The sequence below is a fragment of the Haliotis rufescens genome, unplaced genomic scaffold (genome assembly GCF_023055435.1).
Source record: "Haliotis rufescens isolate VD_foot unplaced genomic scaffold, xgHalRufe1.0.p SCAF_22, whole genome shotgun sequence".
NCBI lineage: Eukaryota > Metazoa > Mollusca > Gastropoda > Lepetellida > Haliotidae > Haliotis > Haliotis rufescens.
In genome coordinates, this window is record NW_025963913.1 from 12,366,069 (window position 1) to 12,392,317 (window position 26,249).

Here is a 26,249-nt window from a genome sequence, read left to right on the forward strand (position 1 = left end):
AGAGATGTATTTATCAGGGATGAGGACCCCTATACATTCCCCTGTTTGACAAGGGAGATGTATTTATTAGGGATGAGGCCCTCTATACATACCCCTGTTTGCCTAGGGGGATGCATTTATTAGGGATGAGGCCCTCTATACATACCCCTGTTTGATTAGGGGGATGTATTTATCAGGGATGAGGCCCTCTATACATACCCCTGTTTGACAAGGGAGATGTATTTATTAGGGATGAGGCCCTCTATACATACCTGTTTGACTTGGGGGATGTATTTATCAGGGATGAGGCCCTCTATACATACCCGTTTGACTAGGGAGATGTATTTATTAGGGTTGAGGCCCTCTATACATACCCGTTTGACTAGGGAGATGTATTTATCAGGGATGAGGCCCTCTATACATACCCGTTTGAGTAGGGAGATGTATTTATTAGGGATGAGGCCCTCTATACATTCCCCTGTTTGACAAGAGAGATGTATTTATCAGGGATGAGGCCCTCTATACATACCCACGTTTGACAAGACAGTGTATTTATTAGGGATGAGGCCCTCTATACATTCCCCTGTTTGACAAGAGAGATGTATTTATCAGGGATGAGGCCCTCTATACATACCCCTATTTGACAAGAGAGATGTATTTATTAGGGATGAGGCCCTCTATACATACCCCTGTTTGACAAGGCAGATGTATTTATAAGGGATGAGGCCCTCTATACATACCCCTGTTTGACTAGGGGGATGTATTTATCAGGGATGAGACCCTCTATAAATACCCCTGTTTGACAAGAGAGATGTATTTATCAGGGATGAGGCCCTCTATACATACCCCTGTTTGACTAGGCAGATGTATTTATAAGGGATGAGGCCCTCTATACATACCCCTGTTTGACAAGGCAGATGTATTTATAAGGGATGAGGCCCTCTATACATACCCCTATTTGACAAGAGAGATGTATTTATCAGGGATGAGGACCCCTATACATTCCCCTGTTTGACTAGGGAGATGTATTTATTAGTGATGAGGCCCTCTATACATACCCCTGTTTGCCTAGGGGGATGCATTTATTAGGGATGAGGCCCGCTATACATACCCGTTTGACAAGGCAGATGTATTTATAAGGGATGAGGCCCTCTATACATACCCCTATTTGACAAGAGAGATGTATTTATCAGGGATGAGGACCCCTATACATTCCCCTGTTTGACTAGGGAGATGTATTTATCAGGGATGAGGCCCTCTATACATACCCCTATTTGACAAGAGAGATGTATTTATTAGGGATGAGGCCCTCTATACATACCCCTGTTTGACAAGGCAGATGTATTTATAAGGGATGAGGCCCTCTATACATACCCCTGTTTGACTAGGGGGATGTATTTATCAGGGATGAGACCCTCTATAAATACCCCTGTTTGACAAGAGAGATGTATTTATCAGGGATGAGGCCCTCTATACATACCCCTGTTTGACTAGGCAGATGTATTTATAAGGGATGAGGCCCTCTATACATACCCCTGTTTGACAAGGCAGATGTATTTATAAGGGATGAGGCCCTCTATACATACCCCTGTTTGACTAGGGGGATGTATTTATCAGGGATGAGGCCCTCTATACATACCCCTGTTTGACAAGGCAGATGTATTTATTAGGGATGAGGCCCTCTATACATACCTGTTTGACTTGGGGGATGTATTTATTAGGGATGAGGCCCTCTATACATACCCCTGTTTGACAAGAGATATGTATTTATCAGGGATGAGGCCCTCTATACATACCCGTTTGACTAGGGAGATGTATTTATTAGGGATGAGGCCCTCTATACATACCCCTGTTTGACTAGGGGGATGTATTTATTAGGGATGAGGCCCTCTATACATACCCCTGTATGACAAGAGAGATGTATTTATCAGGGATGAGGCCCCCTATACATTCCCCTGTTTGACTAGGGAGATGTATTTATTAGGGATGAGGCCCTCTATACATACCCGTTTGACTAGGGGGATGTATTTATCAGGGATGAGGCCCTCTATACATACCCCTGTTTGACGAGGCAGATGTATTTATTAGGGATGAGGCCCTCTATACATACCCCTGTTTGACTAGGCAGATGTATTTATAAGGGATGAGGCCCTCTATACATACCCCTGTTTGACAAGGCAGATGTATTTATAAGGGATGAGGCCCTCTATACATACCCCTGTTTGATTAGGGGGATGTATTTATCAGGGATGAGGCCCTCTATACATACCCCTGTTTGACAAGGGAGATGTATTTATTAGGGATGAGGCCCTCTATACATACCTGTTTGACTTGGGGGATGTATTTATCAGGGATGAGGCCCTCTATACATACCCGTTTGACTAGGGAGATGTATTTATTAGGGTTGAGGCCCTCTATACATACCCGTTTGACTAGGGAGATGTATTTATCAGGGATGAGGCCCTCTATACATACCCGTTTGAGTAGGGAGATGTATTTATTAGGGATGAGGCCCTCTATACATTCCCCTGTTTGACAAGAGAGATGTATTTATCAGGGATGAGGCCCTCTATACATACCCACGTTTGACAAGACAGTGTATTTATTAGGGATGAGGCCCTCTATACATTCCCCTGTTTGACAAGAGAGATGTATTTATCAGGGATGAGGCCCTCTATACATACCCCTATTTGACAAGAGAGATGTATTTATTAGGGATGAGGCCCTCTATACATACCCCTGTTTGACAAGGCAGATGTATTTATAAGGGATGAGGCCCTCTATACATACCCCTGTTTGACTAGGGGGATGTATTTATCAGGGATGAGACCCTCTATAAATACCCCTGTTTGACAAGAGAGATGTATTTATCAGGGATGAGGCCCTCTATACATACCCCTGTTTGACTAGGCAGATGTATTTATAAGGGATGAGGCCCTCTATACATACCCCTGTTTGACAAGGCAGATGTATTTATAAGGGATGAGGCCCTCTATACATACCCCTATTTGACAAGAGAGATGTATTTATCAGGGATGAGGACCCCTATACATTCCCCTGTTTGACTAGGGAGATGTATTTATTAGTGATGAGGCCCTCTATACATACCCCTGTTTGCCTAGGGGGATGCATTTATTAGGGATGAGGCCCGCTATACATACCCGTTTGACAAGGCAGATGTATTTATAAGGGATGAGGCCCTCTATACATACCCCTATTTGACAAGAGAGATGTATTTATCAGGGATGAGGACCCCTATACATTCCCCTGTTTGACTAGGGAGATGTATTTATCAGGGATGAGGCCCTCTATACATACCCCTATTTGACAAGAGAGATGTATTTATTAGGGATGAGGCCCTCTATACATACCCCTGTTTGACAAGGCAGATGTATTTATAAGGGATGAGGCCCTCTATACATACCCCTGTTTGACTAGGGGGATGTATTTATCAGGGATGAGACCCTCTATAAATACCCCTGTTTGACAAGAGAGATGTATTTATCAGGGATGAGGCCCTCTATACATACCCCTGTTTGACTAGGCAGATGTATTTATAAGGGATGAGGCCCTCTATACATACCCCTGTTTGACAAGGCAGATGTATTTATCAGGGATGAGGCCCTCTATACATACCCCTATTTGACAAGAGAGATGTATTTATCAGGGATGAGGACCCCTATACATTCCCCTGTTTGACAAGGGAGATGTATTTATTAGGGATGAGGCCCTCTATACATACCCCTGTTTGCCTAGGGGGATGCATTTATTAGGGATGAGGCCCGCTATACATACCCCTGTTTGACAAGAGAGATGTATTTATCAGGGATGAGGCCCCCTATACATTCCCCCGTTTGACTAGGGAGATGTATTTATTAGGGATGAGGCCCTCTATACATACCCCTGTTTGACAAGAGAGATGTATATATTAGAGATGAGGCCCTCTATACATACCCCTGTTTGACAAGAGAGATGTATATATTAGAGATGAGGCCCTCTATACATACCCCTGTTTGACAAGAGAGATGTATTTATCAGGGATGAGGCCCTCTATACATACCCCTGTTTGACGAGAGATGTATTTATCAGGGATGAGACCCCCTATACATTCCCGTTTGACTAGGGAGATGTATTTATTAGGGATGAGGCCCTCTATACATACCCCTGTTTGACAAGGCAGATGTATTTATTAGGGATGAGGCCCTCTATACATACCCCTGTTTGACTAGGGGGATGTATTTATTAGGGATGAGGCCTTCTATACATACCTGTTTGACTAGGGAGATGTATTTATTAGGAATGAGGCCCGCTATACATACCCCTGTTTGACTAGGGGGATGTATTTATCAGGGATGAGGCCCTCTATACATACCCCTGTTTGACTAGGGGGATGTATTTATTAGGGATGAGGCCCTCTATACATACCCCTGTTTGACTAGGGAGCTGTATTTATCAGGGATGAGGCCCTCTATACATACCCCTGTTTGACTAGGAGGATGTATTTATCGAGGATGAGGCCCTCTATACATACCCCTGTTTGACAAGAGAGATGTATTTTTTAGGGATGAGGCCCTCTATACATACCCCTGTTTGACAAGAGAGATGTATTTATCAGGGATGAGGCCCTCTATACATACCCCTGTTTGACAAGAGAGATGTATTTATCAGGGATGAGGCCCTCTATACATACCCCTGTTTGACAAGAGAGATGTATTTATCAGGGATGAGGCCCTCCTGGCCGTGACAACATCCCTCCCACCAGTCATTGGACACCTGGTTGTAGATGATTAGCGTGTCTCCCTTCTTGAACGTCAGCTCCCGCCCAGTGCGCCCCTCAAAGTCATACAATGCTGTTGCCTCCAGAAGATCAGGTTCTATGAAGAGAAAGATTCTGGTGACAAATCTTTTAATATTAACCAAATAGGCTAATTAATCTTTTACTGATAAATTATGGGTATATTTTCATTATTTCTGTTTCAATGATAAGCAGCAGAGAATGCCAGTTACTTAATATAGAGTCATTGACTTGAATGACAGGAATTTGTCAAATCACATACGATCAAATCATGTCCCTCAACCAATTTACTTCCTGAAAATATTGAGAAATTGTTATGTTGTTCCAGTTAAAGCCACAAATTGTCATGGTAAGGTAGACACAGACGAAAGTAGTTATTTGTCTATCTACATGACTACTTCTACTCCAGGCTTGTCATTCTAATCAACCAGGTCATACACTATGGGGTAAGCTTGACAATCTAGAAACCGCCCTAGTCAGCGGCATCTGTCTGACACTCTGCACACGAGTACTGCAATGTACATCATTGATACATCGTACACTTTATCCTCTCACGTAGCAAGTTTAGATACAACTCAACATTAATTGCAGACATGCATGTTATAAAGCTTCTGTTGGTGAATGATTTAGCAACAGGTGTGATCAAGTTGGCAATTACATGTGAAAAAAAACAAACAAAAAAACAAACAAAATAAATCTGCCATGCAAGTGAACAAAAGAAAACAGGTGATTGTTGGCACTATGACTATCACGACTCCCTCCTTACCACAAATGGATCCTGAAATATCAAATACCCAATGCAGACAGGGGAATCAGTAGTTTTTCAGAAGATTTGACCCAATAAGAACAATTCCGATCTATTTCTTGTTCCTTACATTAGCTAGCAAGGACACATTGGAACCATTGTTTCATTTGTGCAAAACAAAACTACGGTGACCAAACCAAAATTATTCAAAAACTTATTGAGTTTCAAAATGTTACATATAATCTAACGGAGAACTAAAGAAAAAATGGCGGTGAACAACTTCTTGAGTATGATTATTTTCTTTAATGGCCACCTAATTTTGGGAGATAGTTATCAGCTGTTAGGGTTTACACAAGTGGACACATCATGATGTCATCATCTAGGAAACCTGTTCGTGTAGGAATGGTATTGAATTAAAGTGAGCGTGCTTCATTTGAACTGGTGAGTTCCATAATGCTTCATGATTGCAGACAGAGAATTCTGTTAAATGAGAGCCTGTAGAAAGTGTAAGGCAATGATGATAGTGAGTGACCCCGACACACTCACCTTCCTCGTCACTGGGTATAGAGCTTGTCTCATCATCCTCGCCTGTGTCATTGGAGTTGTCCCTGAAACAGAACCACATGGTAAATATTGCTAGGTGGAGGAATTCTGCCCTCGGTCGTTTAACCTACTGGTTGGCATGGCATGCAAATATTGATCTGTTAAATTGCTTGAAGAACAGTAGGGGTCCCCAATAACATTCAGTTCCGTATCTATGAGTATCTCATGGTGACAAGAGTAAAGACATAACCCCATTGGTTTGTGACATTGCAACTTCTCAGTATGCACATCATGACGCCAACATTGTGTCCTGCACATGGCTCATATATCTCTACTTCACATTCACCTCCGCGTACCCGTGAATACACTTCTCATTCACCTCCACATACCCGTGAATACACTTCTCATTCACCTCCACGTACCCGTGAATACACTACTCATACACCTCCATGTACCCGTGAATACACTTCTCATACACCTCCACGTACCCGTGAATACACTACTCATACACCTCCATGTACCCGTGAATATACTTCTCATACACCTCCACGTCCCCGTGAATACACTTCTCATACACCTCCACGTCCCCGTGAATACACTTCTCATACACCTCCATGTACCCGTGAATACACTTCTCATACACCTCCACGTCCCCGTGAATACACTTCTCATACACCTTCATGTACCCATGAATACACTTCTCATACACCTCCATGTACCTGTGAATACACTACTCATACACCTCCATGTACCCGTGAATACACTTCACATACACCTCCACGTACCCGTTTATACACTCCTCATACACCTCCACGTACCCGAGAATACACTTTTCATACACCTCTCCGCCATCATTGGGGAACAGCTCCTCCTGGTGAGTGATGATGGTCTTGATGATCTCGTTGACAGAGCCCTGGAAGGATACCTGGTCTCGGTCAGGCGGGATGGGCAGGAGGGTCGGGCCAAAGCAGATGGCCAGGTTGTATGGATCCATCATATTTTCATCACTGTACTCTGATAAGCTGGAACACAACGCGGGCTTAATACATTTTTGCTGCAACCATCATATTTTACCCTGTTTTTAAGGGTTTCAAAAGAGTGAGTGAGTGGGTTTGGTTTTAAGCAGCTTTTAGCAATATGTCAGCAATATCGAGGCAGGGGACACCACATTGTGGGCTCCACACTTTGTACCCATGTTATGAATCGGCGTGACGAGCGAACGCTTTAACCACAAGGCTACCCTACTGCCCAGTTTCAATAGATAGTAGCATATCTTGGACTCACTGGTTAAGGAAGGCAAATAGATATCGCATGACAATGATGATACATCTTGGAAGGGTGCTCAGGAGATCTCGCAGCCTCTCGACACGGCGGCTTGTTTCCTCACCTACAATGTCAGACATGGAACAATATCAAAACAAATAAAGTCCTAGATCCTTGTCTGAAGTGTTCAGATTTAAAAAGTAGCTAAGTGTACAACTTACGTGTGCAGGAAACTAGCTCCTCAAACAGGTGCAGTGGGAACAGTGGCTCTCGGAGCTCCCTGAAGTACAATTTGAGAACCCCAGCAACAGAATTGATGTCACTTGAGTCCATAACGTCAATCAGGGCATCTTCACCTAAACATAGGAAGAAATCCATACACAACTCTATCTTGCAGCACCCTGACTACTCCAAGTATCCTACACAACCAACATGTCAAGATCAGAGATGTGACCCGTGACCAGCATGTCTAGATCAGAGATGTGACCACCATGTCCAGATCAGAGATGTGACCACCATGTCCAGATCAGAGATGTGACCACCATGTCTAGATCAGAGATGTGACCACCATGTCTAGATCAGAGATGTGACCACCATGTCTAGTTCAGAGATGTGACCACCATGTCTAGATCAGAGATGTGACCACCACAACTAGTTCAGAGATGTGACCAGCATGTCTAGATCAGAGATGTGACCAGCATGTTTAGATCAGAGATGTGACCACCATGTCTAGTTCAGAGATGTGACCACCATGTCTAGACCAGAGATGTGACCACCACAACTAGTTCAGAGATGTGACCAGCATGTCTAGATCAGAGATGTGACCACCACAACTAGTTCAGAGATGTGACCAGCATGTCTAGATCAGAGATGTGACCAGCATGTTTAGATCAGAGATGTGACCACCACAACTAGTTCAGAGATGTGACCACCATGTCTAGATCAGAGATGTGACCACCATGTCTAGTTCAGAGATGTGGCCACCATAACTAGTTCAGAGATGTGACCACCATGTCTAGTTCAGAGATGTGGCCACCATAACTAGTTCAGAGATGTGACCAGCATGTCTAGATCAGAGATGTGACCACCACAACTAGTTCAGAGATGTGACCACCATGTCTAGTTCAGAGATGTGACCTCCATGTCTAGATCAGAGATGTGACCAGCATGTTTAGATCAGAGATGTGACCACCACAACTAGTTCAGAGATGTGACCACCATGTGTAGATCAGAGATGTGACCAGCATGTCTAGATCAGAGATGTGACCACCATGTCTAGATCAGAGATGTGACCAGCATTAATGAATAGATCAACTTTAGGCAACCAAAACATAAAAAGGGGTTCTTATTCTTATCCTTTCCTTATTTCTTCTCTGTATCATATGGTTTACAGATTGACAACAATTCTTGTATGAGCAACTTGCACCAACTTTATGCAAAGTGATGAAAATACTCGCAACAAGTAGAATATCACCATACACCAGTAATGCCCCTTTACTGCATCCCAAGATGATGGGTAAATCAATGAGCCCGATGTCCTAAGAAAGGAAATATGACTAAAAATATAGCAGAAACTGTACATAAGCTTAGATTCTTAAAAAAACATGTACTTCTGGCCATATATTACAATGATTCTTGAATTATTTCCCTTTGCATGTTAAGGAAAGGTGATTTGACAGCCAGTGCCCCCTTCAACCAGCTTAACACAGCATCCAAACAGGTGAGAGGCCTCACAAACACTGCTGAAGGACTTAGGTAGACCAATCATAAATCAGCAGTCACACACATCTGTAAACTGGAAATCACCAGGTTCATGCACATCATATTAAATTGAGTCCCAATCCCAAGCCCAAAATGTGTCATGATATTAATGTGAGTGTCCCTTCTTTTGAAATGCAACAGCTAGTGAGTAAACAACAACAGAAGATGTCTGTGATGTGATGTTGTAGCAGTTACCACAGCTTCTCCCTCTTCCCAACAACAAGGAAAACAAGAGCAGGACATTCCAAATATATCCTATTCAGGTGAGATAGGTCAAGTCAGCCGACAGAATGTTAAAGTGTTGTGTCACACGTTAGCTCAAATCTTTGAACTTACATGAACACATATATGTCTTCAGTATGACTGCTGTTACTGGATATCTTCTCCACATGGGAGTCAAGTGTTTTGCTTCTAATGATAAGATTATTTGACCAGGTTGCCATACTGCCAGACTGTCATAACTGCTTGATCAATTTGCAACCTCTGTAAACAAACTGACCACGCTTGACCTGACACTTCGTGAGTAGCACTAAATCTGGCACTAAACTATTTGGAGACCATAGATAAGTCAAATTTTGTACACACGTTCTGCCAATCTACCGATGTTTGAGTTAAAACATACCCATATTATATAACGGAAAAGAATTTTGATGCAATGATCGGAAAAAATAATATCTTTAATTACTATTTTACTACGAATAATATATTCTTATCTCATGTTTTTTTAATTGCAGGTTTTACTATATATCTTTAAAATAATGATAACCATGACCTGGAGTATGCGATAGCACTATTTTGTATTGTCGGATACTTTTTTCGCCTGGAACAATTATTTGACAAATCATCGTTGAGGTTTTGTGCGATCTCGCAGAAACAATATGTTGACATTTAATTGTCAATCTACAACAAATATTACTATTATCGATTCAAAGTATGGCAGTTATGATATAGGTATCCGTTGTCTGTCAACTAAGGTTCTTTTCAAGGTGACAATATATTCCAATATTTCCAGATATTAATGCTAGCAAGGAGAATTTGCATTTTTCACATTATTTTCATTCTTGTATTAATTTCATGATTCCCAGTATCCTAGCTACTTCAGGTGAGGTCTATGCTTCAAACAGGCTTACCTGTTTCAAAGGTGTTCTTGAATTGATTGATGTCCAGCTGTGCTCCGGACACTCTGAAAATTCCCTGGTGGTGCATACCTGCAATACAGATACTGCTGCTCTACACATCATACTCAACCAGCATACTGCAGTACAGCCAGCATGGCTCCATACATCATACTCAATCAACATATTGCAGTACAGCCAGCATGGCTCCATACATCATACTCAATCAACATATTGCAGTACAGCCAGCATGGCTCCATACATCATACTCAATCAACATATTGCAGTACAGCCAGCATGGCTCCATACATCATACTCAATCAACATATTGCAGTACAGCCAGCATGGCTCCATACATCATACTCAATCAACATATTGCAGTACAGCCAGCATGGCTCCATACATCATACTCAACCAGCATACTGCAGTACAGCCAGCATGGCTCCATACATCATACTCAATCAACATATTGCAGTACAGCCAGCATGGCTCCATACATCATACTCAATCAACTTATTGCAGTACAGCCAGCATGGCTCCATACATCATACTCAATCAACATATTGCAGTACAGCCAGCATGGCTCCATCCATCATACTCAATCAACATATTGCAGTACAGCCAGCATGGCTCCATACATCATACTCAATCAACATATTGCAGTACAGCCAGCATGGCTCCATACATCATACTCAATCAACATATTGCAGTACAGCCAGCATGGCTCCATACATCATACTCAATCAACATATTGCAGTACAGCCAGCATGGCTCCATACATCATACTCAACCAGCATACTGCAGTACAGCCAGCATGGCTCCATACATCATACTCAATCAACATATTGCAGTACAGCCAGCATGGCTCCATACATCATACTCAATCAACTTATTGCAGTACAGCCAGCATGGCTCCATACATCATACTCAATCAACATATTGCAGTACAGCCAGCATGGCTCCATACATCATACTCAACCAGCATACTGCAGTACAGCCAGCATGGCTCCATACATCATACTCAATCAACATATTTCAGTACAGCCAGCATGGCTCCATACATCATACTCAATCAACATATTGCAGTACAGCCAGCATGGCTCCATACATCATACTCAATCAACATATTGCAGTACAGCCAGCATGGCTCCATACATCATACTCAACCAGCATACTGCAGTACAGCCAGCATGGCTCCATACATCATACTCAATCAACATATTGCAGTACAGCCAGCATGGCTCCATACATCATACTCAATCAACTTATTGCAGTACAGCCAGCATGGCTCCATACATCATACTCAATCAACATATTGCAGTACAGCCAGCATGGCTCCATCCATCATACTCAACCAGCATACTGCAGTACAGCCAGCATGGCTCCATACATCATACTCAATCAACATATTGCAGTACAGCCAGCATGGCTCCATACATCATACTCAATCAACATATTGCAGTACAGCCAGCATGGCTCCATACATCATACTCAATCAACATATTGCAGTACAGCCAGCATGGCTCCATACATCATACTCAATCAACATATTGCAGTACAGCCAGCATGGCTCCATACATCATACTCAACCAGCATACTGCAGTACAGCCAGCATGGCTCCATACATCATACTCAATCAACTTATTGCAGTACAGCCAGCATGGCTCCATACATCATACTCAATCAACATATTGCAGTACAGCCAGCATGGCTCCATCCATCATACTCAACCAGCATACTGCAGTACAGCCAGCATGGCTCCATACATCATACTCAATCAACATATTGCAGTACAGCCAGCATGGCTCCATACATCATACTCAATCAACATATTGCAGTACAGCCAGCATGGCTCCATACATCATACTCAATCAACATATTGCAGTACAGCCAGCATGGCTCCATACATCATACTCAATCAACATACTGCAGTACAGCCAACATGGCTCTATACATCATACTCAATCAACATATTGCAGTACAGCCAGCATGGCTCCATACATCATACTCAATCAACATATTGCAATACAGCCAGCATGGCTCCATACATCATACTCAATCAACATATTGCAGTACAGCCAGCATGGCTCCATCCATCATACTCAACCAACATATTGCAGTACAGCCAGCATGGCTCCATACATCATACTCAATCAACATACTGCAGTACAGCCAACATGGCTCTATACATCATACTCAATCAACATATTGCAGTACAGCCAGCATGGCTCCATACATCATACTCAACCAACATATTGCAGTACAGCCAGCATGGCTCCATACATCATACTCAATCAACATATTGCAGTACAGCCAGCATGGCTCCATACATCATACTCAATCAACATATTGCAGTACAGCCAGCATGGCTCCATACATCATACTCAATCAACATATTGCAGTACAGCCAGCATGGCTCCATACATCATACTCAACCAACATATTGCAGTACAGCCAGCATGGCTCCATACATCATACTCAATCAACATATTGCAGTACAGCCAGCATGGCTCCATACATCATACTCAATCAACATATTGCAGTACAGCCAGCATGGCTCCATACATCATACTCAATCAACATATTGCAGTACAGCCAGCATGGCTCCATACATCATACTCAATCAACATACTGCAGTACAGCCAGCATGGCTCCATACATCATACTCAACCAACATATTGCAGTACAGCCAGCATGGCTCCATACATCATACTCAATCAACATACTGCAGTACAGCCAGCATGGCTCCATACATCATACTCAATCAACATACTGCAGTACAGCCAGCATGGCTCCATACATCATACTCAATCAACATATTGCAGTACAGCCAGCATGGCTCCATACATCATACTCAATCAACATACTCAGGCTGAACATTCAACGCAGGCTGACCACTCCATACAGGCTGACCACTCAACACAGGCATCACTATTCTCACCATACAGGTTGACGACTCGTATACAGCTGCGAATGATGCGAGGAATATCCACATTCAGGGCCTCACAGTACTCCTCAAGGCTCCCCCCGAACAACTTCGGCTGGCCAACTGGGGGGGTTCTACCTATGCGCCGTTTCTGAGGTTTGGGTGGGAGAGCAGGTGGTCTGAAATAAACCAAAAACACTCATGTATCTTACACTGATCACCTCTAAATACACTTCTGATAGTGTCTCCACAATAACCACTCACATATCTTACACTGATCACCTCTAAATACACTTCTGATAGTGTCTCCACAATAACCACTCACATATCTTACACTGAATGTCCTCTAAATACACTTCTGATAGTGTCTCCACAATAACCACTCACATATCTTGCACTGAATGTCCTCTAAATACACTTCTGATAGTGTCACCGCAATAACCACTCACATATCTTACACTGAATGTCCTCTAAATACACTTCTGATAGTGTCTCCACAATAACCACTCACATATCTTACACTGAATGTCCTCTAAATACACTTCTGATAGTGTCTCCACAATAACCACTCACATATCTTACACTGAATGTCCTCTAAATACACTTCTGATAGTGTCTCCACAATAACCACTCACATATCTTACACTGAATGTCCTCTAAATACACTTCTGATAGTGTCTCCACAATAACCACTCACATATCTTACACTGATCACCTCTAAATACACTTCTGATAATGTCACCACAATAACCACTCACATATCTTACACTGAATGTCCTCTAAATACACTTCTGATAGTGTCACCACAATAACCACTCACATATCTTACACTGAATGTCCTCTAAATACACTTCTGATAGTGTCACCACAATAACCACTCACATATCTTACACTGAATGTCTTCTAAATACACTTCTGATAGTGTCTCCACAATAACCACTCACATATCTTACACTGAATGTCCTCTAAATACACTTCTGATAGTGTCTCCACAATAACCACTCACATATCTTACACTGAATGTCCTCTAAATACACTTCTGATAGTGTCACCACAATAACCACTCACATATCTTACACTGAATGTCTTCTAAATACACTTCTGATAGTGTCTCCACAATAACCACTCACATATCTTACACTGAATGTCCTCTAAATACACTTCTGATAGTGTCTCCACAATAACCACTCACATATCTTACACTGAATGTCCTCTAAATACACTCCTGATAGTGTCTCCACAATAACCACTCACATATCTTACACTGAATGTCCTCTAAATACACTTCTGATAGTGTCTCCACAATGACCACCATCTTCCATTGCATGACCACACCCTTCCACCCATGTTGCCTCACTCCTGACCCCTGACCTTAGGTGAGATAAGACAAGATAGACTTTCTTATAATGAATTCTTAATGAAGCTGTACATGTAATGTTGATTGAACCAGTCTAGAGTTTCAAGTGCCGCTCATGATAACGTTAACTAAACTATATTCAGTAATACAATGCATAAAGGAATTAACTCATGTATCCATAATAGTTAGACAGAAAACATTATTTCTTTTTATGTTACAAGCATCAGGAAGTAAACAATGCATATAAAACGATCAATAATAATTTTCAGTAGCAATTTTGTTATAGTTAGTCCGATTTTATTTACATTCGAGCACTTTTCAAGAACTGCCAAAAACATTCCAGCACTTAGATGGTAAAATGTCAGAATGAAGCACCTTTCAATCAGACATGGTCAAATTCAAGCATGTTTCAAATCTGTGCGAACCCTGGGAGAATAATGCAGGACTGTTGTCATTTAGGATTTAATGGGCTTATTTCATAATTTGTTCTTCTTAATACATGCCTAGGCTAGGCAAAAATCCAGTAATATTATTTGCATTATTTACAATTTTCATTATTCTATTTTTGTTTTGAATGATCTGATTCCCATACAAGCAGTGGAAATTGAAAGATAGAATGCTCTGTACAGTATGATGACAGTAGCAGGGTACTTACCGTATATCGCCGTCTATAAGCACCCCAGGTATAAGGCGTCCCCCTTTAAAGCCCCCTAATTCTAGGTACAAAAAACTTGCCTTATACACAGCAATATACTGTATACTCTTCTACAATATCCATTTCTTCATTATAAACTGCAACTCAATTTAACTCTTTCAACACCAGTCAACCAAAACTTGACAATTTTCGGCAAATATAAGATTCAATAAAATCCACTTACCTATTTCTGTTTTATTTTCATTGTTTACGTAGTTGGAAAATCATTTTAAAAAGAATTATAAATAGTATCTTTCATCACCCATTTCCCGATAACAGCGGCTGTCCGCTCAGTAACATGAAGAAATACCCCCGTTTTCGAGTCTGCATATGAATAACACATTCGTCGAAGACTGGCATACGACACATCGCTAGAAAGCTTATTCCTTCATCTACACGCTCATAACATTGCCTGGAGTTTTTCCATAGTTATAACATGTGATTTCATTGGATAAAACTTGGTTTCTAATGACGCTTTCTTGCCGAAATCTGCTACAAGGTTCGTGATTGGTCAAATTTGAGTACGTGACCTAAGGCAGCCAATCAAATCACAGCTATGCTACCGCCTCGTGTATATTATAAATTTCAGAAGTTGACAAAAGACTTTTGTTAAATCGTGTTATTCTGAAAGTTTTAAGCAGGAAATCATGATATATATAAAAACGAAGGAACCTCGTGAATGTATTGTGCCAGGTTACGAGATGTGACAAAAAAAATTCATGCATATATATTTTTGCATTAAACATCGTGTCCAGGCCAAGAATTCAAGGAGACGAAAGATGTCATTTGACTTACATTATATGCGATCGCACGAAAAGATGGAAATAATATCTTAGATGTAAGCTTGACAACTTTTAGATATATATTTGTTGGTTTTATTTATTACTTTGTATAATATACGTAAAGATTTGCTTGAAATGTCTTTACTTTGCTCTTTTGACATGTTCCATGTGGACCAGTTGTGGAAGTGTGTGTCCGAGAAGCTTATTTTCAATAACACTGCGGGAAATAGTGAATAATTTTTTAATTTATCGATAAAAAATGATAAATTGAAATGGAATACGTATTTCAGACATTGTGAAATGGGATAGATTTAATAAATAAATGATATGACAGGTAGGTTCATAAAAATATATACTATTTTGACGTGACTACGGCTTGGCCGGTATACCGGCCTACAGTGTCTGGGGACTCGATGCTTCTTGGCCGGTATACCGGCCTACAGTGTCTGGGGACTCGATGCTTCTTGGCCGGTATACCGGCCTACGGTGTTGAAAGAGTAAAGGCTGGTTTCTTTCCTTGAAAATGTATAATCATTTCCTTTGCATTCTTTACCTTGTCACCCCAGACGATAGATCCTTTTCTCCCAAAGCTTTCTGTATTGCATTGTACTTGGACTGAAGGCGTGCCAGACGATTGCAGCTTAATGTATACTCCCGGAATTTCTGAAAACAAAATAGAAAACATACTTAAGGTACCGTATTTTCTTGAGTATAGTGCGCACATTTTTTCCCCAAAACACAGCTGTGTAGAAGGGGGTGCGCATTATACACGAATTAATGAGTTTTGATGTTTTTTCCCCCATGGAAAGACATTACCGTGAGCACGTAACACCGGAAATACCATGTCAACAAATCCACACTGAAGTTCGCAAATTATTCATGTAATTACACTGTCTGGCTATAAAAAGTGTTCTTTGTATATCTGGACTTATGTTTGTAACTTATTTCATTAATTTTATTCAAAATTACTTTTAATATTGTTTTAATTAATTTCAGCGAAATAGTGTGTGAAGCGATCGGAAGATCGCACAACTCACCGCTGTTAACAGCAACCACGGTCAGATTACCGCTATTTACGCCTTGAAACGAACTTTAGTTGACAGAGAATGGATACATATATCATAAATGCCATACTTTGATTCGTTAAAAGTCATATTTGTTTTTGTTGGACGATTCTATGTCAACACGTAATTCTCGCGATCACGCGATCACGTGCACGGGAGCCTTGGTCAGACTGGTTCCATGTAAAAAATAATACCTGACAATAGCGATCAGCTGCTTCGCTTAGGGTTATTATTATTTTAAATATGTTTAGTAAAAGCTGCTTCTAAATTAACAAGATATTGGAATATATATTATTTCCGATAAAAAAATAGTTTCAGATACAACTTTTGACCCCTGGATATAAAACAATGCCTAGCTGAACAAAAAATACAATTTAAACGGTAAATCAACATGTCTGGTGATTTTTTATCCCAAATTTCGAATTTGTACTGACAAAGTTTCTCATCACCCGTTTGTTTGCCGGACTTCGCTGAAAGGGGTTCTTTTTTTCAAAATATTGAACCCGCTAGAGGGGGGTGCGCATTATACATGGGTGCGCACTATACTCAAGAAAATACGGTAAGTGGATGTGATTTGATTTGGTTTGGTTTGACTGACAAGAAGTCCTGCTCTTTATATTAATCTGCTTACAGTGTGTGTGCTGTGACAATACAGATAGAGATGGCAAGTGCAGCAGTGCCCCGTGACACATAGCGATGGTAGCGCAACAACAGTCGTAAGTCGTAACAGTCGTAAGTCGTATATGTTAAAGTATAGGAGTTACGATCACCTTAGTGCTACGATATCTTTGTTGAATGGACCCTAGCACCATAGAAGCAGGGACACACCCAATATCACTTACTGACAAATAGAATATTTCTGTCTCTTGACGATCATTTCGATATTTAGCATCTTCATGTGGTGACTTGGGTGGTGGATTCTCATCTCGGAAAAACTTTGACACATCATAGTCCTTCACTTGTATAAGATCAACAAGAGCTCTTTCTGTTGTCTCCAATGTCTTCCAAATCTGAAAATATCAGGAGTTCAGGCTAATTTGTTAATAAAACTTTCATGATCAGTTTTTGTCCCCTTGGCGATCAAGAATTATGTTGATTCCAACCATCAGAGAATGTTTAAGTAAGACAGTCACAGATTCTCAGAACTGAGGGCAGGGCTCTATCTAAGGAACTTGACTTAACTTGCACCTAGTGTATGTTGGCATGAAAATCTAGTTGCACCGGACAAAACCAGGTTGCACTCTGGTCCCATAAATTTATCAAAGTTCAAACATTGATGTATAAACTAGTGTAAAAAAAGTGAAATCTCAGATCTCTCATGAATTGCACATAACACAGTAATTAGTCATGTAGTAGTATGGTAAATGATGTTTAGAGGTACAGAGTGTGTTCAAAGATAATAGAAAATCTGTTTGTTTTGTTTTGACATGCACTTGGTGCAAGTAGACCTTATGTAAGGTTGCATTGTTCATTTATAGGTTGCAAAGGTGCATGTTTTATACAGCTAAATCAAGCCCTAAGACATGACAGTAACTTAATGATTCCTCTTACATGTCTGGGCAGAAAGAAGAGATATGAGTAAGTAAATATTGTTTTATGCACATCAGCAATATTCCTGTCATATCACGATGGCCTGTAAATCACCACGTCAGAAGCAGGCAAACCACCGAGCTATGATCCACAGAGGGAGACAACGTCAAAATAAGTCGCTGTGAGACATGCCAGGCATTTTCTGCTGTAGTTTGAGACTGACCTCGTTATTCTCCGCAGTGAGAGATGCGAGCCGCTCCCCAATGCTCTGATGGCGCTGCACTAGGTCATCTTGTACAGGTTTTTGAGCACTGATCTGCCGAACCTGAAACACAGACCAAATGTAAATGTACAATATATGCAATGTACTTTTCATACAGTTATCACAGATAGTTATTACGGTCAGTAAATATTTTACGACAAGAACACTATTTTTGTTTGTTTTTTGTTGTTTATCGCTGAACTCAGCAATAGCCCAGCTATATGACGGCGGTCTGCACATAATCGAGTCTGGACCAGACAGTCCAGTGATTGACATCATGAGCATCGATATATGCAATTGGGATATGTTGACATGCATCAAACAAGTCAGCGGGCCTGACCACCCGATCCTGTTAGTTGCCTCTTACAACAAGCATGGGTTGCTGAAGGCCAATTCTAACCCAAATCTCCCTGAGCAATACATTACACACCTTTTGAAACAATTTAGAAAGAAAATACTCTCCAAATGATTAATAAAAATTTGTTGCTGACACAGTATACAGAGATTTTATAAAAAGTCTGAAACAAGAATAACAAGAGAGTTAACAACATTTATCTACCATTACTGCAATAGCATTGCGTATCATGAGATACTTGTTCTCACAGGTTAAATAACGACCACACAAACAGCAATTATAGAAGCACTCATAAAATATTCACATTCCTGAAACCACACTTCATAAACTCAGTTGACTGAAGTCTTAGCAGTCAGGCAAACGGAGAACAAAGACACCAGTTGGCTAGATGGCTAAATATGTATGAGTAGTCCTGATCTTACAGGCAATAAAGAAGTCTGTTGGATATCTGCGGGTGGATACTTTCAACAACCCGGATACCAGCTAGGCTACACAGACTCAAGGTGTGCCAACAGAAGGGGCAGGTTGTGAAGGGGGACAGGCTACACAGACTCAAGGTGTGCCAACAGAAGGGGCAGGTTGTGAAGGGGGACAGGCTACACAGACTCAAGGTGTGCCAACAGAAGGGCAGGTTGTGAAGGGGGACAGGCTACACAGACTCAAGGTGTGCCAACAGAAGGGGCAGGTAGTGAAGGGGGACAGGCTACACAGACTCAAGGTGAGCAAGGCTACACAGACTCAAGGTGTGCCAACAGAAGGGGCAGGTTGTGAAGGGGGACAGGCTACACAGACTCAAGGTGAGCAAGGCTACACAGACTCAAGGTGTGCCAACAGAAGGGGCAGGTTGTGAAGGGGGACAGGCTACACAGACTCAAGGTGTGCCAACAGAAGGGGCAGGTTGTGAAGGGGGACAGGCTACACAGACTCAAGGTGTGCCAACAGAAGGGGCAGGTTGTGAAGGGGGACAGGCTACACAGACTCAAGGTGTGCCAACAGAAGGGGCAGGTTGTGAAGGGGGACAGGCTACACAGACTCAAGGTGTGCCAACAGAAGGGGCAGGTTGTGAAGGGGGACAGGCTACACAGACTCAAGGTGTGCCAACAGAAGGGGCAGGTTGTGAAGGGGGACAGGCTACACAGACTCAAGGTGTGCCAACAGAAGGGGCAGGTTGTGAAGGGGGACAGGCTACACAGACTCAAGGTGAGGCAACAGAAGGGGCAGGTTGTGAAGGGGGACAGGCTACACAGACTCAAGGTGTGCCAACAGAAGGGGCAGGTTGTGAAGGGGGACAGGCTACACAGACTCAAGGTGAGGCAACAGAAGGGGCAGGTTGTGAAGGGGGACAGGCTACACAGACTCAAGGTGTGCCAACAGAAGGGGCAGGTTGTGAAGGGGGACGGGCTACATAGACTCAAGGTGTGCCAACAGAAGGGGCAGGTTGTGAAGGGGGACAGGCTACACAGACTCAAGGTGTGCCAACAGAAGGGGCAGGTTGTGAAGGGGGACAGGCTACACAGACTCAAGGTGTGCCAACAGAAGGGGCAGGTTGTGAAGGGGGACAGGCTACACAGACTCAAGGTGTGCCAACAGAAGGGGCAGGTAGTGAAGGGGGACAGGCTACACAGACTCAAGGTGAGCAAGGCTACACAGACTCAAGGTGTGCCAACAGAAGGGGCAGGTAGTGAAGGGGGACAGGCTACACAGACTCAAGGTGTGCCAAAAGGAAGGGGCAGGTAGTGAAGGGGGACAGGCTACACAGACTCAAGGTGTGCCAAAAGGAAGGGGCAGGTTGTGAAGGGGGACAGGCTACACAGACTCAAGGTGTGCCAACAGAAGGGGCAGGTTGTGAAGGGGGGCAGGCTACACAGACTCAAGGTGAGGCAACAGAAGGGGCAGGTAGTGAAGGGGGACAGGCTACACAGACTCAAGGTGAGGCAACAGAAGGGGCAGGTAGTGAAGGGGGACAGGCTACACAGACTCAAGGTGAGCAAGGCTACACAGACTCAAGGTGTGCCAACAGAAGGGGCAGGTTGTGAAGGGGGACAGGCTACACAGACTCAAGGTGAGGCAACAGAAGGGGCAGGTAGTGAAGGGGGACAGGCTACACAGACTCAAGGTGAGGCAACAGAAGGGGCAGGTAGTGAAGGGGGACAGGCTACACAGACTCAAGGTGAGCAAGGCTACACAGACTCAAGGTGTGCCAACAGAAGGGGCAGGTTGTGAAGGGGGACAGGCTACACAGACTCAAGGTGTGCCAACAGAAGGGGCAGGTAGTGAAGGGGGACAGGCTACACAGACTCAAGGTGAGCAAGGCTACACAGACTCAAGGTGTGCCAACAGAAGGGGCAGGTAGTGAAGGGGGACAGGCTACACAGACTCAAGGTGTGCCAAAAGGAAGGGGCAGGTAGTGAAGGGGGACAGGCTACACAGACTCAAGGTGTGCCAAAAGGAAGGGGCAGGTTGTGAAGGGGGACAGGCTACACAGACTCAAGGTGTGCCAACAGAAGGGGCAGGTTGTGAAGGGGGGCAGGCTACACAGACTCAAGGTGAGGCAACAGAAGGGGCAGGTAGTGAAGGGGGACAGGCTACACAGACTCAAGGTGAGGCAACAGAAGGGGCAGGTAGTGAAGGGGGACAGGCTACACAGACTCAAGGTGAGGCAACAGAAGGGGCAGGTTGTGAAGGGGGACAGGCTACACAGACTCAAGGTGAGCAAGGCTACACAGACTCAAGGTGAGGCAACATAAGGGGCAGGTAGTGAAGGGGGACAGGCTACACAGACTCAAGGTGAGCAAGGCTACACAGACTCAAGGTGTGCCAACAGAAGGGGCAGGTTGTGAAGGGGGACAGGCTACACAGACTCAAGGTGTGCCAACAGAAGGGGCAGGTTGTGAAGGGGGACAGGCTACACAGACTCAAGGTGAGCAAGGCTACACAGACTCAAGGTGAGGCAACAGAAGGGGCAGGTAGTGAAGGGGGACAGGCTACACAGACTCAAGGTGAGCAAGGCTACACAGACTCAAGGTGTGCCAACAGAAGGGGCAGGTTGTGAAGGGGGACAGGCTACACAGACTCAAGGTGTGCCAACAGAAGGGGCAGGTTGTGAAGGGGGACAGGCTACACAGACTCAAGGTGAGCAAGGCTACACAGACTCAAGGTGAGGCAACAGAAGGGGCAGGTTGTGAAGGGGGACAGGCTACACAGACTCAAGGTGTGCCAAAAGGAAGGGGCAGGTAGTGAAGGGGGACAGGCTACACAGACTCAAGGTGAGGCAACAGAAGGGGCAGGTAGTGAAGGGGGACAGGCTACACAGACTCAAGGTGTGCCAACAGAAGGGGCAGGTTGTGAAGGGGGACAGGCTACACAGACTCAAGGTGTGCCAAAAGGAAGGGGCAGGTTGTGAAGGGGGACAGGCTACACAGACTCAAGGTGTGCCAAAAGGAAGGGGCAGGTTGTGAAGGGGGACAGGCTACACAGACTCAAGGTGTGCCAACAGAAGGGGCAGGTTGTGAAGGGGGACAGGCTACACAGACTCAAGGTGAGCAAGGCTACACAGACTCAAGGTGAGGCAACAGAAGGGGCAGGTTGTGAAGGGGGACAGGCTACACAGACTCAAGGTGTGCCAAAAGGAAGGGGCAGGTTGTGAAGGGGGACAGGCTACACAGACTCAAGGTGTGCCAACAGAAGGGGCAGGTAGTGAAGGGGGACAGGCTACACAGACTCAAGGTGTGCCAACAGAAGGGGCAGGTAGTGAAGGGGGACAGGCTACACAGACTCAAGGTGAGGCAACAGAAGGGGCAGGTTGTGAAGGGGGACAGGCTACACAGACTCAAGGTGAGCAAGGCTACACAGACTCAAGGTGAGGCAACAGAAGGGGCAGGTTGTGAAGGGGGACAGGCTACACAGACTCAAGGTGTGCCAACAGAAGGGGCAGGTTGTGAAGGGGGACAGGCTACACAGACTCAAGGTGTGCCAACAGAAGGGGCAGGTTGTGAAGGGGGACAGGCTACACAGACTCAAGGTGTGCCAACAGAAGGGGCAGGTTGTGAAGGGGGACAGGCTACACAGACTCAAGGTGAGCCAACAGAAGGGGCAGGTTGTGAAGGGGGACAGGGACTGCTTGAAGGCCCTAAACAAAGTGAAAACAGAATCAAATTCTGTGTCTGTATTTCCACTCCATGGCTTAACTGGAACAGTTATGAGTGTGCACGAGACAACACCAGCTAGGCTGTATTTAGTGTGCTTGGAATGTGCATGATATGAAATTTTGTCTGTTGATGTAACATGCTTGAATTATGTTGAGTATAGGCAGACACATTTGTTAAATACACAGCAACTTACACACACGTTACAAAAAGCATATTTGCATATTGTTTCTTATTGAAAGAAAATCTAATATTTGATCTTGATAGTGATATGGAACACTGTGTACACAACTAGTGATATGGAACACTGTGTACACAACTAATGATATGGAACACTGTATACACAACTAGTGATATAGAACACTGTGTACACAACTAGTGATATGGAACACTGTGTACACAGCTAGTGATATGGAACACTGTGTACACAACTAGTGATATGGAACACTGTGTACACAACTAGTGATATGGAACACTGTGTACACAGCTAGTGATATGGAACACTGTGTACACAACTAGTGATATGGAACACTGTGTACACAACTAGTGATATGGAACACTGTGTACACAGCTAGTGATATGGAACACTGTGTACACAGCTAGTGATATGGAACACTGTGTACACAACTAGTGATATGGAACACTGTGTACATGGCTAGTACTATGGAGCACTGTGTACACAGCTAGTGATATGGAACACTGTGTACATGGCTAGTACTATGGAGCACTTGGCAGACAGTGACCGCTGGCTAACATGTGTCATTCGTCCGGCTTCCTGGGCTGTTGAATGGGGGATCATAGCTTTATCCTACAGTATTGAATATTGGTTTCCACTCATGGCAGAGGAATCTTGGACTACTAGGCCTCCATAACAAAACAGGCTTTTTTACAGAGTTTACAATTCTAAAATAACTTTGTTTATACTAATTAACTCAGCTTTACCTGCCTGGATAGTGACAACGTGTAAGGAAGGGCTGGGACAGGTAACTAGGAACTCGGGTCAGTAGGGTATTGAGTAGGACCCGGGTACCCACAGGACTACACCGACCCGTGGTTAGTCACGTGATATATTGTTTAATGACATAAAGTATCTAAAACTCTATGTTGAAACTACAAGTCACTAATGTTCGCAGTTCTTCCTGACTACTACGCCCCTTCCTTCTGACTTTTATATGTTTGAATAAAAACAAAAATTCAGTCAACTTCAGTGTATCCACCATAACATTTCATACATGTATCTAAACACATTATGCCAGAGCTACGGTCAAACTTTTCCCAATCGGACAGTTTGTACCTACCTCTTGAGACCTACAGCGGTTACCCGGGTAGGGTCAGGTAATAGAGGGGTGGGTACCCGGGTAGTAAATTTGGACTCACCCCAGTCCTAGTGTAAGGATATCCACTTAAAATAGTCTTCTTCTACTAACCCTCAAAACATGAGACTGGTTGTGGCTGGTGGCAAGAGCCAAGTTACATCCCTGGCTACATCACCAGTGTTTCACAAATGTATCAGAGCTTCCTAAGATAACACACACTATAGAAAACATTACTGGTAATAAAGAGTAATGTTAATACTGAAATATGATTACTTAAGTCATATTATTAATGTAAATTGCTAAGCGTCAAGCCACAATACGTTAACAGAAGAATAACTGACAGTTCCATTTCTTTTATCCTTAATTTGTACAACAAGTTGAACATAAAGGGAGGACCAATCATAAGAGGGGACGTGTATCATGGCCAGTAGATATCTAAAGCTGCAGCTACAAAATCTACAAAATAAACAAAACCAACACAAGTCCTAAGAACGGGGACTAGGAGACATGGTAGACAGAAACAGTTTCACGGTAACAGAAACCAATGGTCAAAATGAAACAGGGGTCATGCAACAGGCAAATGACAACATGAGGGAAAGACAACAGAATTACTCACGGGGATTTGTATTTCTTTCACACCCTGAAGACCAATCAGATTATCTTCAGAATGTCACATGACTTAGCATCGTAATTCAACAGGTCACGTGACTAGTTCTCAAAGCCAAATTCATTTGTCTGTTTGTACTACAGCCAGCATATTACAAAGACTTTCTCCCAACTCAAACAGCAGTCTTCTTCATAGACTTACAGTACCTTATTCCAATAAGAGATGTAGACAATTAATTGTGCAGAAAAAGTCATTAGATGTTTTACATGCAAAGAAGCAACTTCAAACTATTGATTTAGTAGTGAGGGAAAATAGTATATATTAATACGAAAGTAATCTATTATTCGAACTGGGAATCTAGTGAAGCTGCGTGACTAGACTAGGATGTCAGTCAATGGTGATGATGACAGATGAGGCCTGATCTTGGGCCAAGACGCCTCATCACAACTTTCAGTTGGCACATCCTGATGTTGGCTTTGTGTTTAAATCATGAAACTAACAGGAGACTAGCACATACAAAACTGAATGGTACTTTCATAATTATTGGCATAAAATATATTGCCTAGCAACTAAAATGGCTTTGACAGAAATTGCAATTGTAACTACAAATAGAACGAAACATATATTTCAGTTGAAATGAAGACCATGAAGCATAGAACATTTGACACAGCAAATTGATGTTTATTTGCTGTGTGTTTGACAACCCTGGTCATCGTAGCACAACAGCAAGAAGAACACCATCACTGGCACCACCACGGAGAGGGGAAAAAGAAACAATGTCATCCAACATGTCCTTCCTCAAACCAGTCCCACCTAAAAACAATTCCCTTTTCACAATTCTGTTTGTTTCATATTAATTCAATTTTCAGTTCCTACCAGACGAGAATGTTCCTTTCCTATGTAGAATGACAATACAAAAGGGCTTACTGGTGCTACGTACAACACACCATTAGCTTGATACAATTGACCCAACACCCATCTATGCAGGTCTATGCTTAGGAATTATGTTT

The 26,249-nt window shown here is 43.0% G+C and overlaps 1 protein-coding gene across 8 annotated transcripts in view; it reads right to left on the minus strand.

The window, feature by feature from the left end:
* Positions 1-26,249, minus strand: part of LOC124118552 (SLIT-ROBO Rho GTPase-activating protein 1-like) — a 207,929-nt gene that overhangs the window by 9,247 nt on the left and 172,433 nt on the right. For 5 of the 8 annotated variants that reach the window (XM_048401518.1, XM_048401521.1, XM_048401520.1 and 2 more), the window contains exons 8-19: positions 25,249-25,272; positions 18,778-18,879; positions 17,867-18,034; positions 16,514-16,623; positions 13,143-13,306; positions 10,217-10,294; positions 7,547-7,681; positions 7,347-7,449; positions 6,881-7,084; positions 6,066-6,127; positions 5,541-5,552; positions 4,670-4,853 (exon numbers count right to left, since the gene is read on the minus strand). In XM_048401518.1, coding sequence (XP_048257475.1) covers positions 4,670-4,853; positions 5,541-5,552; positions 6,066-6,127; positions 6,881-7,084; positions 7,347-7,449; positions 7,547-7,681; positions 10,217-10,294; positions 13,143-13,306; positions 16,514-16,623; positions 17,867-18,034; positions 18,778-18,879; positions 25,249-25,272 — 1,346 coding nt within the window. The remainder of the gene's footprint in view (positions 1-4,669; positions 4,854-5,540; positions 5,553-6,065; positions 6,128-6,880; positions 7,085-7,346; positions 7,450-7,546; positions 7,682-10,216; positions 10,295-13,142; positions 13,307-16,513; positions 16,624-17,866; positions 18,035-18,777; positions 18,880-25,248; positions 25,273-26,249) is intronic. The other 3 variants (XM_048401517.1, XM_048401515.1, XM_048401519.1) reach the window with 3 other exon arrangements.